This window comes from Neovison vison, chromosome 12, assembly GCF_020171115.1.
Source record: "Neovison vison isolate M4711 chromosome 12, ASM_NN_V1, whole genome shotgun sequence".
Classification (NCBI taxonomy): Eukaryota; Metazoa; Chordata; class Mammalia; order Carnivora; family Mustelidae; genus Neogale; species Neogale vison.
The window spans coordinates 88,916,570-88,933,702 of record NC_058102.1 but is presented as its reverse complement, the minus strand read 5'-3'; the positions used below and the strand labels follow the sequence as shown (position 1 = coordinate 88,933,702).

The 17,133-nt window shown below is 53.7% G+C and overlaps 2 protein-coding genes across 2 annotated transcripts; both read right to left on the bottom strand.

Annotated features, from left to right (window-relative positions):
* Positions 1-1,897: 1,897 nt before the first annotated feature.
* On the bottom strand, positions 1,898-11,746 carry SOAT2 (sterol O-acyltransferase 2). The gene is made up of 15 exons (XM_044227453.1): positions 11,443-11,746; positions 10,943-10,998; positions 10,364-10,500; positions 9,982-10,041; positions 9,556-9,663; positions 7,853-8,129; positions 7,364-7,433; positions 6,469-6,553; positions 5,928-5,973; positions 5,588-5,717; positions 4,546-4,643; positions 4,024-4,122; positions 3,160-3,295; positions 2,548-2,693; positions 1,898-2,351 (listed from the first exon to the last, which is right to left on the bottom strand). Exons 1-15 carry the CDS (start codon positions 11,516-11,518, stop codon positions 2,301-2,303), a joined length of 1,575 nt encoding a protein of 524 aa, XP_044083388.1. The 5' UTR covers positions 11,519-11,746; the 3' UTR covers positions 1,898-2,300.
* An 882-nt stretch (positions 11,747-12,628) lies between these two features.
* IGFBP6 (insulin like growth factor binding protein 6) lies at positions 12,629-16,657 on the bottom strand. Its single transcript, XM_044226848.1, has 4 exons — positions 16,078-16,657; positions 13,953-14,092; positions 13,648-13,767; positions 12,629-12,975 (listed from the first exon to the last, which is right to left on the bottom strand). Exons 1-4 carry the CDS (start codon positions 16,406-16,408, stop codon positions 12,853-12,855), a joined length of 714 nt encoding a protein of 237 aa, XP_044082783.1. The 5' UTR covers positions 16,409-16,657; the 3' UTR covers positions 12,629-12,852.
* Positions 16,658-17,133: the final 476 nt, after the last annotated feature.

Sequence of the window (17,133 nt, the reverse complement as noted above, 5' to 3'; positions counted from 1 at the left end):
ATGATACAAGATATGATACATAACACATTGAAACCAAATGTGCCATTCATTCCATTTTGGAAATCATAATTCAAAATAAGACATAAAATCAGTTGAATTCAATATGCTAGCAATGAACAATCATAAATTAAAATTAAGAAAATAGCATTAAAACATATGAAATACTGAGAGACAAATCAGATGTGCAAATTCTGCGTGCTTAAAACCATGAAATTTTGGGGTGCCTGGGTGGTTCAGTTGGTTAAGCGTTTGCCTTTTGGCTCAGGTCATGATTCCAGAGTCCTGGGATCAACCCCCATGTCGGGGTCCCTGCTCAGTGGAGGGCCTGCTTCTCCCTCTCCCTCTGCCCACCTATGTTCTCTCTCTCTCTCTGTCAAATAAGTAAATAAAATCTTTTTTAAAAACTAAAAAAAAATAAAACAGTGAACAAAAAAAATTTTTTTAAAGATTCTATTTATTTATTTGACAGAGATCACAAGTAGGCAGAGAGGCAGGCAGAGAGAGGAGGAAGCAGGCTCGCCGCTGAGCCGATAGCCCGATGTGGGGCTCAATCCCAGGAAGCTGGGATCATGACCTGAGCCGAAGGCAGAGGCTAAACACTGATCCACCCAGGCGTCCCTATTCCATTTTTAAAGCAGTGATCATAAAGCAAAATGAAGACAATAGACATCATAATTTTCTACTTATCAGGTTGGCCAAAATAAAGAAGCTGACCCAACCCCATATGTGCAAGGGCATTGGGAAATGGGCGATGTCATATAACTTAAATTCACTTAAACTTCCCAGAGGGAAGTTTTTAATTTGGCAACTTATACAAAATTGAGAGTAATACCACCCAATGTTCTAGTAATTCTGTTTCTCGAAAACTGCCGTAGGAAAATGCAAAAAGATGTATATATATATACACAAGGAAGTGCATCATAGAATTGTGTATAAGAGCCAAATACTGGAAACAATTGCAATGTCTATAAATAGTTAAATAACTTCTAGTGTATACATGCAGTAAGTAAAAGTGAGGAAATAGATCTATATTGTTGACATGAAAAGATATCCATTCACACTGTTAACATGGAAAAGAAAAAAAAAAGAAGTACCAGGCGCCTGGATGGCTCAGTCAGTTGAACATCCCCTTTCGGCTCAGGTTGTCATCCCAGGGTTCTAGGATCAAGCCCTGCATCAGGCTCCCTGCTCAGCGGGGAGTCTGCTTCTCCTTCTGCCCATCCCCCTGCTTGTGCTTACTCTCTCTTGCATGCATGCAAAAATAAATAAATAAAATAATTTTTAAAAAAGATTCTTATTAAAAAAAGAAGTACCTATCCCTCTCTCAGGAATCCTGGTTTGTTTGATCCTCTGTGTCCCGGGGCTAAGTTCCCTAAAAGTTTACTGGTCTAAGATGTCTTCCCCACACCAGGTGAGGGGGGACCTGCGTAAGGAGGACAGAAAGGATCCTCTCCTTAGAGTGACGACATAGTCTGGTTTCTGGAATGGTGCTGAACATGAATCTTTTGACCTTCTGAACCTGTACGGTCAGGACACTCTTCATTTTAAGGTCCCCTTATAGTGTGGAAAATGGGGCTCAGGAAGGTGAGATAATTGCATCAGGTCTGTACAGGCACTCCCTCTCCTGGGTCTGCTGTGGGCCGTCCCAGATATGCCAGAGGTTGCTGGGAGCAGAAGAATTAAGGGGTGTGGAAATGTGAGGTGAAGGAGGAATAGAGGTGGAAAGGAGGGCAAAGTTGGGTTTTGGAGAGGGGATGGCATTAAAAAGGCAATGGATGTCTTCTAAGACCCTCAGCCCCTCCCACCACACAGTCTTGCCTTTGGGGACCCAGCTCTTCCGGAGTGCCTGTCAAAGTGGGCCTTCATCAAAGAATGAATGAAGGAATAAACAAATGAGTGAATAAAAAGAGACACAGTTTATTATTGTACTGGAAACAGTACAAAAAGCCAGCCAAACCCTTCTCAAACCTTGGCGGCCCCGGCTTCTTTAGGTCACCCTGCATTGACCAGATCTGTAAGATCCTTCAAGTCTTCCCAAGTCTGGACAGTCATGAGGTAGGTGGGGACTCTGTGCCTGCTCTAGGGGGCTGGAGGCTCAAGAGCCACCACCATTCCGTGTCTGTGCTCAGTGGCCCTCTGGGTCCATGGATCTCCGTCTCTGGAGTTCCCCGGTCATGCCTGCCAGGCCCCCTTGACTTGGAGCTAGATCTAGGAGTGCAGGGAGAGGCACCCTGGTCCCGGGTTTTGCAGGCAGAGAAGAACTTGGTGGTATCATCGGGGCAGTGAGGGTGCTCTGATCTCTAGGTATGGCAGGACCAAGATCGAGGTGTCACCAGCCCCCAGAAGGTCGTCTGTGCCGGAGAGAGGTGAATTGTACGTGAGTTCCCCTGTGCCCACCCTACACATCCAAGACACAGAAGCCCCCACACCAGGCCCTGGTCCCTGACCAAATGACTGTTGAATTGGGGAACAATAGAGGGCTGGCTGTTGTGGAGGGGAGGTATGTCCTTCTAGATGGGGAGCTGAGTGACGGTCGTGGTCCCTTACCTGGGGGAGGGGGCAGTGTCGCCGAGCGTACCATTCCTGGCAGTACAGGCTGACCTGGATGCCTTGGCCCAGAAAGAGCATGGTCCACATTAACACATTCCACGCTGGGCCCGTGTGCCGGTCATGCATCATGAAGTTCATCAGCCCTGATGTGAGAGGAAAGCTTGTTACTCCAACTCCAGACACCTCGTCTCCCTGGCTGCCTTCTCATCCCAGGGCACTGGGGAATGATGACAGGAACTTGAACCCAGATCTAGCAACCCATAGAGATCTCAAGTGGCTCATGTGAAAGCAGGATTCCTCTGTCTATAGCAGTATTCTGGATCTTATACTAAACCTTCCATCCTCATGCCACGTCTCCCCCTTGTCTCCCTCTATGTGTGCTCCACACAGATGCTCCTCTCTGGCAAGAAATCTTCTCCCACATCCCCCAAGAAAACCCCTGCTGCCTCCCTCCCTGTTCCCAAGTTCCTTCACACCCTAACTTTCATGCTTCCCCCTCCAGAAGGGGGTGTGTCCTCCCCTGTCAGTCTGGAATTTCCAGAAGCAGGACTCCAGGCTTCCTCCCTCTGGTTGGCTCCCCCTCCCATGGCACATGGAGACCCAGCTCACCTCCAATAACTAAGAAGAGTATCAGCATGACGGGGTAGAAGAATCCCAGGACAAAGCAGAAGATGTACTCATGGACCACGGCAGAAACCAGGAACACACCCAGCATGGCGGCCCCTCGGGCCCGGCCGCCAAGGAGCTGGCAGGGGTGGGGGGAGGAGGGTGGAATAAGTCTCCTCAAGACTTCTCCACAAAGAGTCCCCTCTTTAAGGAAACCAGAAGAGTGTATGGTACAAAGAATATGGAAAGAATACGGGATTTGGGGTCTGAAGGGCTGGTATATCTTATTTAAGAGCATTTTATTAGTTCTTCGGGCTAATGCAATCTTTAAAAGGGGATATAATGATACTTGTCAGGGTTACTGTGCAGATCACGTATGTGAAAAGTCTTGGTAACTGAGAGTCGCTATATACATGTTCCTGAGGAGTCTAAGGAGCGGTAAATGCTGTGGGGAGTGGAGTTAAGGATAAGGAAGGAAGGGGGCACCTGGGTGGCTCAGTGGGTTAAAGCCTCTGCCTTCAGCTCAGGTCATGATCTCAGGGTCCTGAGATCGAGCCCCACACCGGGCTCTCTGCTCAGCAGGGAGCCTGCTTGCTTCCTCCTTTCTCTCTGCCTACTTGTGATCTCTGTTTGTCAAATAAATAAAGAAAATCTTTGAAAAAGAAAAAAAAGGATAAGGAAGGAAGGAAGTGAGACTCTAAGGAGGGTTTTCTGCCCACTGGGTTGGGTAGAAGAGCGTAGATGGCGGTCAAGGGGGCCCCTAGGTCTGGAAAATGTGAATGGTGTAGACAGAGAGAAAGAGCATGTCCTGGAAAGATTCTACTAGCTATGGGAGCTGGTGGTGTGGGGGGTCTGCTGAGTTCGTACCCACAGCCCATCTTGATAGACATAGCTGTATAGCCAGTCATGGACCACCACGTTCCAAGTGCGGTAGTAGTTGGAGAAGGACGTTGAGTTCCACCAGTCCTGGAGGAAGAATGGGGTCAGGGTTGGGGGAAGGAGGTGAGCATCAGGGTCCTGACTCTTCTCGGGCCCCAGCTGCTACTCCTTGCTTCCTGCACCCTGTCCCAGTGCTCCCCAGAGGGCTGGCCCCTGGCTGAAGAGAGACAGCAGGCACTCTCCCAGCTGCCTCTTCAGGATCTGGGACCTCCCTCCTTTGCTCCCTCTCAGGGGAAGACGATTCCAAAGTAAGATGCGAACGAGAGCTTTTGGCCCTGGCTAGTCGGGAGGTGGAGGGGTGACATCAGAACCATATCCAGGGAAGCCCGTTTCTCATGTGGGAGACTGATGGCACAGCGGAGATGACACCCCATGGAGGCACCAACATCCCCAGATCACTCTCCAGCCCTCACTGCATCCAGCTCCCAAGGGGTCAGGTCCAGGCCCCACCCGGTAGAACATTCTGTCTCCAAATCGTAGCATCTCTGCGAAGGCGTTGAGCCAGCAGTGGAGGAAGGCAAAGAAGATGAGCAGCAGCATGAAGATGCCTGGTGAGTGGGGACAAGGGCTGAAGGTCAGACTGGCCCACCTGGATCCCCTGGGAAGCTCCAAGGGCCCCTCATTGACAACCAGGGCCCCAAATCCTACCAACCACTTATTTGTCACTCACTAACTCATGCATTTATTAATCCATCCATCTGCTCATGACCCCCATGTTGGATGCCAGGGATGCACAGATGAAACTCAAAACCCCTGACCCTCAGGAGTTCATGGAGTGGTTGAAGAGAGAGAGAGAGCAGAGAGAGAGACAGAGGCTGAGATAGGGACGGAGACATGTCCAACCATGCATCAAAGTCAAGTGTGCTGGGAGCTAAGCATGGTGGCCATTGATGGGCTTAGCAGTGCTGAAAAAGGGTGGGTCATGGTGATTGATGGCTAAAACTGAAAGGCTTCCTGGAGGAGGAGGCCCCCAAAACAGACCGGACTTTGCCGCTGGAAAATGGGGAAAGGAAGTCCAAGCTGAGGGACCAGTATCAGCGAAGGCCTGGAGGCCTGAAAGTGAGTATCTTTCAAGCAATGGGCAGGGCCTGGGGCAGGATGAGAAGACAGGAGGGGCTTTCTGGGAAGAGGCCTTGAATGCCAGGCCAAGGGGTCAAACTGTATCTGGAGAGGCCAGCAATGAGGAGTCATTGGAGTTTTTGAACCAGGGTGGGGAATGACTAACCTGGAGGAGGGATGTTCGTCGGGGGCAGGCAAGGGAGGAAAGATTGAAGGGGTAAGGAGACAGGTGAGAAGGCCAATGTGGAAAGAGAGAGAGTGGAGTGGTCATCTGAAGTGAGCCATGATGGGAGGGGCCACAGGTGGGAGAGGTTCCAGAGGCAGGAGGTGTTGAACCTGACTGAAGGGAAAGAGGGAGGGGAGGGAGAAGTCCCCTACTGGGAAGCCTTCACCCGGGTGCAACCCTCCCCAGCCCTGCCTTTGGTGGCCGCACCTGGCAATGTGGCATGCATGATGGAGAGCACCAGGGCCCGAGAACTGAAGGGCTCCCGGCTCATGTTGGCAAAGACAGGAACGCAGAGACGGCTCAGGATGAAACAGGCATACAGCACGCAGCCCAGGGCCTGGGGAGGGGTGCGGGCGGAGTGAGGGACATGTCACTTTAAGAGGAGTCACAAGCAGCTTCCCCTCCTTCTGGAATTGGACTCTAGCCCAGCACCTGCCTCCTCTTACCTTAGCAGCACCCTCTGCCCTCCTCCCCAGCATTCCCCATCTCACTCCCAGAAATACCCCCTCAGCCACCACATGTGTGCCCTTCTACCCCATCTTCTGACCTGGGCGAAGTTCTTGGCCACATAATTCCACCTGACGTTGGGTGTCCTGCAACAGCAATGGGGATAACATGTTTCCCAACCTTTTATTTTGTTCCCTGCCTGCAGGGGCACAGGCCCTCTCTCCAAATCTCCCGAAGTTCCTCAGGCCTGGGAGGATAATCTGGGGAGGTAAAGGTCTAGAACATTCTGCACCATCCATACTAGACACGGCAAATGGATTTTTAGCTCGAATGTCAACTAAAGTGACTAACCATCAGGAGTTTGCTCCAGACTGACCGGTTTCCCAAGGTGGAGGATTTTTGGTACTAAAACTGGGGCAGCCCTTGGCAAGCCAGGACAGTTGGTCACTCTCGTGTCACCATGGGCTGTGCAAGGCAGAAGGGATAGTCTACCTGCCACTTATTTCCCATTGTAATTATGGGAAGCTTCTTGAGAAACTGGCCAGGGTCTGGAGTGAGGCTAAAGACCCCAGAGAGAGGAAAAGAGAAGGGCAATGTCCCTGATGGGCCTGGGCATTTGGGAAAGAGGTACAGGGTCTTACCTGGGGTAAGTCTTCCTGTAGATGAGTGTAGGGCAGAAGAGGAAGTAGAGGTAGCTGGAGAAACTGGGGGCTTGTTTGCCGTCTCCTGGGGAAGAGTGAGAGGGCTCTGTCAGTGAAGGGGGAAGGGAGAGAGAGTGGGAGAGGGGTGGGGACTGGGGAAGGGCCGGGTGGGTGGAGGGCTGGGTAGGACAGGGGTTCAGGAGATGGGTGAGGGGCTGGATATTGAGTCTGGAGGTGTGGCAGGCAAGGTGAGACTACGCAGGAGCTGAAGCTCCTCTTTTTTTTTTTTTTTTAAGATTTTATTTATTATTTATTTGACAGAGATCACAAGTAGGCAGAGAGGCAGGCAGAGAGAGAGAAAGGAGGAAGCAGGCACCCCGCTGAGTGGAGAGCCCTATGTGGGGCTCAATCCCAGGACCCTGGGACCATGACCTAAGCCAAAGGCAGAGGCTTTAACCCACTGAGCCACCCAGGCGCCCCTGAAGCTGCTCTTTTGACCCTCTTCTTTTGCTTCCATTCCAGGCGCCCTACTTCCTGGTACAGGACCTGCTTTGTCATTTTTCATTTGGCACCCACAAGTTCCACCACACATTCTTTCTCTCCTTCTGTTCTGACTTCCTAATATAAGGCTCTCATACCCTGGGTCTTTCCAGGCTAGGCCTGGAAATTGGAAAGTGCTGGAAGTCCTGGGTGTCAGAAGCGCCATATCTCAGAGGCTGGACTTGAGAATGCCTGATGACTAAGGCCCACAGAGTCCAGTTGGGAGGCCAGAGTTCTGCCCTGGGGGCAGCACAGGATCAGGAAGCCAGAGCTTGTATGAGAATCCTGCAACCGCTGACTTCACTCAAACAGCCAAAAGGCCTGAGTTCACAGCGGGGCCCGCGCAAGGCCTCACCTACTCTGGCACAAAGGGCTCCAGGCACAGCCTCTCTCAGGAAGGAGTAGCTCTTCATCAGGAGCCTGACCTGAGATGGAATGGAAAGGAGGTTAAGTTGCTGTGTGGCTTTGAGCTAATCACTTAACATCTCTGTGTGCTCCTTTGCGGAAGAGAGGCAGGTGGATAGCAAAATCTGTACTGTCAAAGCCCGTATTTTATCTTTTTGTCTGATAGTCTTATAGCCTAACAGGTCGCTCCTGGAACGAGTCAAGGGTAAACGGGTACAGGAAAGGCCAGGGCGGAGCCTCCAGTCAGCCAATACCGGTGACTCCTCGCAAAGTCCGATTTCATTTGCACAGCAGCAAATTTCCTCAGAGCCCCCCGCTGGTGCGTTCAAACCCTTGAAGACGGACTCCGCCCCTAGGAACTAGCTCCGCCCCCACCAGTACTATAGTATCTAGTGGCCTCCCCCCGGAGCCCCGCCCCCAGCTTCGTCTCGCCCATCACCTGCTCGAACACTAGGACACAGCGCGAGGCCGGTGGGAGCTGATACTTCAGGGCCACGTGGACTGGGAGGACGCAGAGCACCGCGTTGTGGGCCGCCAGCAGCACGCAGCCTAGGCCTACCCCCAGTGTCCAGGCCCCTCCAGCCCGGGGCCTCGCCCATAGCCGCAGGGCCTGGTAGGGCACCAGCAGAGTGGACAGGAACATGGGGACCCACGTCATCAGCGCCAAGGGCAGCTGTCCAAAGCTGAAGATCAGTAGGTCAAACTCCAGCATCAGCCTTGGAATGGAGAGGGAGAAACAAAGGAGACAAATGTGTGGCCCATCTTTGTTCCCTCCCTTTGCAGTCAGAGCTCTTGGAAGACAAACTGAGGTATTTTGTGAAAGTTACCAGCGCCCCATATGTGAAGGCTTTCAAGATGGCACCTCCGTTGTCCTGAAGTTCTAGCACAGGGTATTGCCTGAAAAGACTCAATCGTGGGGTGATTTTGCTTACACATGACCTTTAGAGCTCTCTGAATCTTAGGTGTTGCAGGAGGGCTCAGAACTTTGTATGCTGCTGGTATTAAAATATGGGGTATTCAGAGTTTAGCCTTGGTTTCCGTTAGTTGTATTCTTTTGGAGTGTATGGGTTGTAGACGGAGTTAGTAGAAAGCAGGTCGTTGGGTGTTTTATTTGCTTGTGTTTAGATTGTATGGTTTGTAACAGGGAAAAATTGGAAACTACCTAAATGTCCATGAGTGAGTAGAGGACAGTGGCCTGACATGGAAAAATCTTTAAGATAGGAAGATAAGTTATTAAGGAGTAAAAACACAACCGTAAGTACAGTAAGTATCTTATTTATGCAAAGCCTCACAACAGACACCTTCTTGGTTTTTATGCTCATGTGGATGTGAACGCATGGAAAATGCCCTGGAGGGAAACTCTCCAAACTGTTAAAAATGTTATCTCTGACAGCGGTCTGGGGCTGGTGGAGTGCTCAGGAAGGTCTGTCACTTTTACGTGTATTTGAACTCTTTACTGAGATTTGATCCTTCTATTCCTCATATAATTAATAACGATTTTGCCAGAAGGCGATTCTATTGCTGAACCCACAGATTCTTGGTCCTCTTCTTTTTACTGCTTCCTAAACTGTACTTCCGGTGAGACAGGGGAGGTGTAAATACAGACCCCCATCCCGGGCTCTTCACCTCTCTACGACTCATCCCCAGAGTTGGCAGTGCTCTGGGGGGATGTCAGTGGGCATGTCTGGGTTCCCCACAAGACTGGGAGTGCCTCAGAGACTGGGATGGGGTCTGGCTCTCATCTCTGGCCTTTAGGTCGGGGAATTGGAAGGTGCCCAATGGAAGTTACTTGGATCAAACAGTGCTGACTTGGGAGGGAGTGTGAGAGGTAGGAAGTGTGCCTGTGTGTTCACATAGATCTGGGCATGGTTGCTACTGAGAACTATTTGAGCAGGAGACAGAATGTCTGCAGAGTAGCTGACCCGGGAGGCAGACCAAGGGCCATCCAAGGCTGTGGAAGGAAGAAGTCTAAGTGTCTTTTAGGTGGCAAGGTTGTTGGAAGCGATGGTGATGTGTATCCAGTAATCAAAGGATCAAAGTGGGGGGGGGTTGAGCTGTGGTTGCTCAGGCCAGTGGCAGGTGGAACACTGGGGACCTAGGGGTCTGATCTGTGTGCCTATCTCAGGCGGGAGGGGGGCCTACCTGCCCTCGTCGATGAAGTCGATGGCCAGGGTGCTGATGATGAAGACACACAGGCCAGCGATGAACATGTGGTAGATGGTACGGAAATGTTGCACTTCCATCAGCTCGCTGCAGGGACAGGGGCCCGGATGTTGGTGTGGGAGGGTCTTCAAGGTCATGGGGACCGCTCAGGCGTGATACACATGTGGGATGGGGACCAGTGATTGGGAACTTGCAGCTAAGGGCTGGGACATGGCTGGGACTTCTCATCCAGGTGGCCTTTCTTCCACAATCATGCCCAGGGCAAATGGGGAACATGAACTTTAGAAGCTCTCTCCAAGTCTTCCCTCCAAACCCCTAGAACCTGAGGATTCGAATCGAGGGGTCCTGGACCCCAGCCAAAGCTCTTTCTTTTCCTCCCATCCCGGGTCGGTGATGTGGACTTACTCAAGCAGGGACTTTCGGATGATGAAAATTTTCCGTTTCCCCAGGGATGGCTCCCGGGCCCTGAATGAAGACAGTTGTTCTGGGTCAGGACATGAGAGAAGACGGTTCTGGGCAGAGAGCAGAGCCTTGCCGAAGGTGGATACTTGGGAGCGGTAGTAGAGGAAGATCAGGGTGAGGGCCAGAGAGCAGGACCAGGTGGAAGGTCAGGGCCAGGGCAGAACAAGGCCCAGAGGTGGAGGTCAGTGTCAGGCAGGCAGAGGCCATAAGGACAACAGAGAGAAGGTTGACGTCGGGGTCATGCCCACACTGAGTTAGGGCTCATAACTCTCACGGAAGAGGCACCTGTTACATGAACCCAGCCCCCAGCTCCTCAGACGCTCACTTGCTTGAGGAATCTGGAGGCGCGGAGGGCGGAGGTCCACCTTGCGGTGGGTAGGACTGAACGGCCTCCCACATGGCCCGGTCCAGCAGCTCCATCAGCGGTCCCTGAGCTTGCTCCAACAGCTGCATCTTCACCGCCTATGGGACAGAGCAGGGCAGGCCGGTGGTTGCTCTCCCAGTGATCCGTCCTCTCGTTCACCATGTATTTGCTAAGCTTCTCTGTGCACCAGCCATGTCATTAAGTGCTGGGAACAGGCAAGGCTCTGGCCCAGGGGTTCCCCCAGACTTCTTTCTCCCTGGCTTCTCAGTGAGGACCAAGGAAAGCCACTTCCACGGCCAGGGTCTGGAGGCCGACCACCTTGTCCTCTCTGACCCTACTGTCTTCTCCCTCTCCCCAGCCTTCCCTCTCCTGATGTTTATCCCGCCAACAGAAGACTGTTCACTGGCTGACTTTTGGCCCCTGGTCTCCTGGGAAGTATTTCCGACCCCTTTATCTTAACCCTTAGCTCTCACCTCATCTAAAGGGTTTGAGCCCCTCCACTCCCAAGACCTGTCCCTTTTGACCTCTGACTTCCCTCACCTCCATATGGCGGGTCCATTGCACCAAGTCCATGCCTCTGTCCTTCTCAGTGTTTCCTAGGAGGAGGGGTCAAAGGGCATATCCAAGGGGGAGGAGTTAGGCTGCCACCTCAGACAGACCCAGAAGCCTCCTCTGTCCAGGAAACCCTGTCAGCTCAGCAGCCTCCCTGCCCCCAACCAGGGGAGTATCTTGTATTACGGTGGGGTGACCAGAAGGGGAAGTTTTTTTTGCAGAGGGTGAGGAGGCTACTGGGAGCCTGATGACATTACCTGGGAAACGGGAAGTTACTCGGTTCACCCTCAGGAGTGAAAGAGCCCACAAGATAGGGCAAGGCCTCAGCTCTGAATATCTCTTTTCACTTCCCTCTCCTGGCTGGGCAGTGAGGGGCAGAGACAGTGGCTGCCTTCCCTTGCCTCCCAAGACAGGAGGGACGCCCTCAACAAGGCGTCCCCACCTCCAGCTCCCTTGAGCTCTCTGCCCACCCCTCCAGGGCGGTTCACCTTCTGCTGAGGGTCGGTCCTCTTGCTCTCCTCTCAACCCTTCTCCCCTCCGCAATCGGGCTGCCTTTGGCTCCATGATGTGAGTCTTGACGGGTCAGCAGGCAGCGGAGAAGTGGCGGAGAAGTGTCCCCTCCCTTCCTTCGCAGCCTGCCAAGCTCTTATCTCACTCAGCTCATCCGACAGCTCCAAAGACTAAAGTCCTTTCAGGAGGAGGGAACCTCCAGAAGCTCAGGAGGTTAGAGGGTAACGCTTCTCAGTTCCAGAGTGCTGGCTGTCCCAGGAATGGTTGCCACCCCCAGCAGCCCAAGCCGCCACCCAGATGTCCGGCTGAGGGAGCCACGCCTCCCTCTAGAACGGTGGCTTTACATCTCTGTGTGTCGTGGGGAGGGGGGCTTGTCGCCCAGCACGCTCGCCTTCCCAGCAGCCTGCAGGCTCTTCAGGTAACAGTGAGCTCGGCTCCCTTAGAGCGATAAGGCATGTTGTACGCGTGTGATTCATGTTATGATGGGGTGCCACCTGTGACAAAGGTGATGCTGTGGCCCCTCCAGGAGGGGCTGGGTGCCAAGGCCCCCAAGCGGCAGCTCTTCCCTACACCTGCTGGGGTTAGCGTGTGGGCAGAGAGGACGCAAAACAAACACTTATTCTGGGTCTAGGGAAGGCCAGGCATTGTCACAGACGGAAGAACAAGATTTAAATCTCCATCTACCAGCTGTGTAACTTCAGGCACTTGACCCAAATACTGGAAGCCACAGTTTCCTCTGTAAAAACAGGGGCAAAAGTCCCTACCTGACAAGGTTATTGTAAGCACACAATGAGGAAGTCCACCCAGAAGCCCACGCTCCAGGGTCTGGCCCATGGGAGGGGCTTGATAAGCAAGACTTTCCTTCCCTTTTTGTAGAATGTAACAGAAAGGTAAGGGTTTCGAGAGTTCCTCTTTGTTGGGTTCCGGCTGGGGATTAACTATTAATCCTTTCTCTCCCCTCTCCCCTTGTGTCCAAATATTAGTGTTAGAAACAAGGTCACAAACTGAGAAAAAGGCCATGGCCTCCATGTCTGTCCTGCTCCCATTCCCTGGTGGGTAGCTGGGAGAGGCTTGAGGGTTGGAAACCTCCGCCAGTGGCCGGAAAGTGGGAGAAAGAAGGGCTGGGGCTCCATACATGTGAGATGTAGAGACACAGAGACGTAGGCCAGAGACCCCCAACACAGCTTTATTCACACCCAAAGCCCACTCTAATAATCTTCCCGTGTGTGGGGTCTAGGGGTGAGGGGGGACAGTGGGGGTAGGGCCTGAAGGTGGGGTATGGGGCTCAGGGCTCCTGAGTTACTCATCACTCAACAAATGACCCAAGATGGTAGCCCCATGCTCCTTCCAGGGGCCCTGCTGCATCTCCCCACTCCAGCCCTCCAGTCTTAGCCGCTGCTCCCAGAGGGGCAAGAGGAGCTTCCATCGCCATCTGGGGACCCTGGCAGGGGCTGGCCCATCCGATCCACACACCAGCAGGGACCTCGGCGCTGGCCCTGGGAGGAGCGGCACTGGGGAGAGAGGCACAGAGGATCAGAGGAGCCACTGTCAGGTTCCAGCAGGAGGGACAGAAGGGCCCATGGGTACTGAGTCTCTTGCTCTATTCTTCTCCACTCACTCAATTGGCCCTAGTCTTCCAGGCCTGAACCATAATTGTCAAGGTGCGGTTCCTAAACCAGCCTCGGGCATCAGCACTAGGGACAGCTTAGAAATGCAAATTCTCAGGGCGCCTGGGTGGCTAGTGTGTTAAAGCCTCTACCTTCAGCTCAGGTCATGATCCCAGGGTCCTGGGATCGAGTCTCTGCTCAGCAGGGAGCCTGCTTCCCTTCCTGCCTCTCTGCCTACTTGTGATCTTCGTCTGTCAAATAAATAAATAAAATCTTAAGAAAAAAAAAAAAAAAAGAAATGCAAATTCCCCCTGTGAGTTCACAGCCCCTAGGCCCCTAGGTGACCAGAGCGGTCTCACCAGTGTGAGCCCGGGACTTAGGCATTCCCGAGTCAGGCAGTCTGGCTCCATTACTATAGCATGTGGCTGTTCTCTGTGTTTGTGTGGGTCCTAAAGTGGGAAGATCTTAAAGGCAGGGACAGTCTCCTTAATGCCCTTTGTAAGCGCCCCTCACACCATCCCTGGTAGGCACCTGTGCTGCTGGACCAAGGGGCAGAGAGGAGACAAGGGGCCTCACCTGCCGCTTCCGGTAGAAGCCCCGATGGTCACAGTTAGGCACGTAGAGGGTGTGAGCCCCTCGGTACACCTCAGTCTGTAGTTGCTGGAGCACTGAGTCCAGATGTCTGCGGCACGGGCCCTGGTAGGAGGGAGAGCACGCAGCTTGGAACCAGCCCAGCCTAACTTCACCATGCCATCCCTGGCTTCCCCAGTGGGCTCCCAGAACGTGCATGTGGGAAAACTCTCCATGCCCAAGGGGACAGCCTGTGATGGGAGTTTCCAGGGCTCCCCACCCCTCCGGCTCTCCGCCAATCGCAAACGCACCATCTCAGTGTCTTGGACACCCCCAGGACTGGGCCGACCCGCAGTGGTAGAGGCCCCTGGATTCCTCTGTTGGTCTCTGCGGTTCACATCCTGGGGACGAGTGGTCCCTGCTTGGGGTTTGCTCTCCTTAGGATTCTCTCCTACAGCCACAAGAGGAATGGGGAGGAAGAGTCCAGAAATTGGGAGTCAAAGACCAGAACCAAATGGAAGAGAGCCTTGCTCACCCTGACTCCCTGAAGTGGGAGGAAGAAAAGATCTTTCCAAGCAGTGGAAATAAGGTCAGTTAGAACTTGCCTCCACCTGTACCTTCTTCTGGCCTCAGTTTCTCTCTCTGACAAAGAGGGATATTACCTTTCCTGACAGTATGTCCAGACTAGTCTTAAGGCAGAAGCACTTTGGAAAGCAAACACAGAGTGTAAGTACAAATATATTGGGAGGCCTTGGGCTTGTGGTGAAAAGACCTGGCTGTTCCCCACAGAAGCCAGCAGGGGGTGCACCAAGCCAGGGAGATGAGGCAGAAGAGCAAGGGCTGTGGGAGGGGGTTAGCGGGGACCCAAGTGGAATGTGTGTCCCTGGTGTGAACCTGCTGTGACTCAGCCCATCCCTCCCAGGCTTTAGACATGGTTACTTTTGGGGCACCGCAGTGGGGACCTCTCCCTTCTGGTCCCCCATATCTCAACCCACCTCAACCCCAGGGGTCCCAGGAGCAGGTACCCAGCCCTTGACCAGGACAGGCAGAGGACAGATTGCAAAGATGCATGGAATGAGGGACTTCTAACCTTCGGGCCGTTCTTGGCTCTGGAGAAAGTGTCATACATGGTGTCTGGGGAGCCTAGGAAAGCTCAGGACGGGAGGGGGTGAGGAAGTAAATTGGTACCACCAGGATGTCAGGGTGAGGAAAGGCAGGGAGGGGAGTATGCACTGCTTGGAACTTGTCCCAGCTGTAAAATTAGATATTATGGCCCCAAAGGGATCAGCTCTTCCTTTCCATGCCCAAAGACAAGCTCTGCTCAAGTACCCAGTCCTCAAGCCTAGACAGTTGCTCCCACCTGCCTTATACCCGCAGCTCAAGAGCCAGTCCCTCTGCAATCCTGATTCTGATCCTTCTTCCACCCTTCTCAGACCTTGCCCCTCATTCCCTCCATTTAGCACCCTACCACAACCATGCTCCCACTACCTTCTCTGACCCACCTAGACAACCCTTTCTAGGAGGATCCCTAGCAGTCTGGACACAGGCATTTGGACTGAAAGAAACTCCCAGTTAACTTCTCATCCCTTCCCATGAAAGAAACCAGGAGCCCCTGGGTGGGGAGGACTGCTTTCATTTCCTGCCCTCCCCTGTCCTTGCTGCCCCCCATCTTTTGGATTCTGACTCACTTCTGTCCTACCCACCCAATGACTCAGACTTCTATTTTCCTCCCTGGGGTAGGGTGGGGTAGGGTGGGTGGAGGGTTCTGAGCAGTTTTAAATCATAACCCTGATTTGGCAGATTCCTTCTTTTCCCACCTCTATTCCCTTCTCTTGAGGCCCCCAGAGCCTGCCCTCTGACCCTAGTCTAGTCTGAAACAATTCTGGGTTTGGGACATCTTCTGTTCTAGAGCCCATGCTCAGGTGCTTTGGACACCCTGATATTAAGGGGAGAAGGAGGGGCTATTTCTCAGTGTGTGCAGGATTTTGGAGTCTGGATTCCCTTCTCTCCTTCTCCAAATGGAAGCTGGGAACAACATCTGGGTCCTTTCTCCAGCTGGGAGGGGGGATGGAGGTGGGGGGGATTGAGGGAAGGAGTAGGGATGCTGTGGCATATGGCATGGCCCTAAACCCCTCCATGCTCCTTTCCCTTCAAGAGGAAATGAATTGGGGGTGGGGGGAGGTTCAGAGCTCAGACATTTCCCTGCTTTGTCCCCAGAGCCTGTAGCCACACCCCAACCTTCTAGTTGCTTCCCGCTCTTGTCCCTTCACACTCAAAACGTGCCCCCCCACCCCCCCCCCACCCCCCAGGCCCCGGGCTAGGAAGAAGAAGCATCACTGACAGAACCCAGAGGCTGGCAGGTGCCTGCTCTCCAGGACCCTGCCCGGGGCTTTGCGGGGCTCACGTGGGCGGGGCAGGGGCGGGGCGCCGACTCACCCTGGGGCCCGCGCGCCCTGCGGCAGCGGCCGCGGCCCAGCAGCAGCGCCCGCAAAGGCGCCTCCTCTTCCTCGGGCGGGTGGCACTGCAGTCCTGGGACGCAGTTGGGGGTGTAGACCCCGCACTGCTGCCCCTCCCTCCTGAGACAGCCCCCAGCTTCCGTACAGGCCTCCGCCGGTGGCCCCCCATCCTCCTCCTCCACGCAAGCCCCCGGACAACCTGCCTGCACCCCCTGCCCGCAGCCTGGGCACCGTGCCAAGGCGGCTTCTGAACGGGCAGCGAACAGCAGAGTAATCAGCAGCAGGGGCAGCAGCAGCCTGTGGGGGGTCATGGTCAGGATTTTTGCCCGGTCCACTCCTCCCAGAGCCCTCGCAGCGCAGCTGCTGCCCGCCGCCGCCCCTCTGCCTTAAGTAGCCGCCGGTCAGGGGCCGGGCCCTTTAAGAGCCAGGTGAAGGGGGGGTGGGGGAGAAGGCAGGGGCATTCCCTAAACTGGGTGGGACTGGAGAGGGCCCCCCCCACCTGGGTCCTCCCCACTTTTCTCTCCCCCGCTCCCTTCCCAGTTTCTGTTTACTTCCCAAATTACTCTGATTTTTCTTGCTTTGTTCCCGGGACTCGTGGCCGGAATTTGGGAGCTGGACAGCTGGCTGGAGGCACTAGAGGGTGGGGAGGGGTGGAAGAAGGAGAGGGCGGGAGTTGCGATGAAGCAGAAAAACGTGGAGTCCGGTTCATGTGTATGCATGGGGGATGAAGGGGCGAAGGGACTCTGGTGGGGAGTGAGGGGCCTACTGTCTGAAGGGAAGGGGGAAGGGATGGTGTGTGGGAGTCACAGGCGAAATGTGTGCAAAGGGAAAAGACAAAAGGCCAGAGATGATGGATAATGGGGTCTTGGGAAAACCCACTGCTGAGGGGAGAAAGTAGCCTAAGGAAGAGGAGAGGAAGAGCAACGTTTGAAATGTTCTTATGGGAAAACGGGGGATCAGGGGGGTCAGACTGGGTGAAGGTGGTAGAAGGGGTTGAGGGGAACAAGGGGAGAGGTGGGGAGAGGGTGGGGAGACA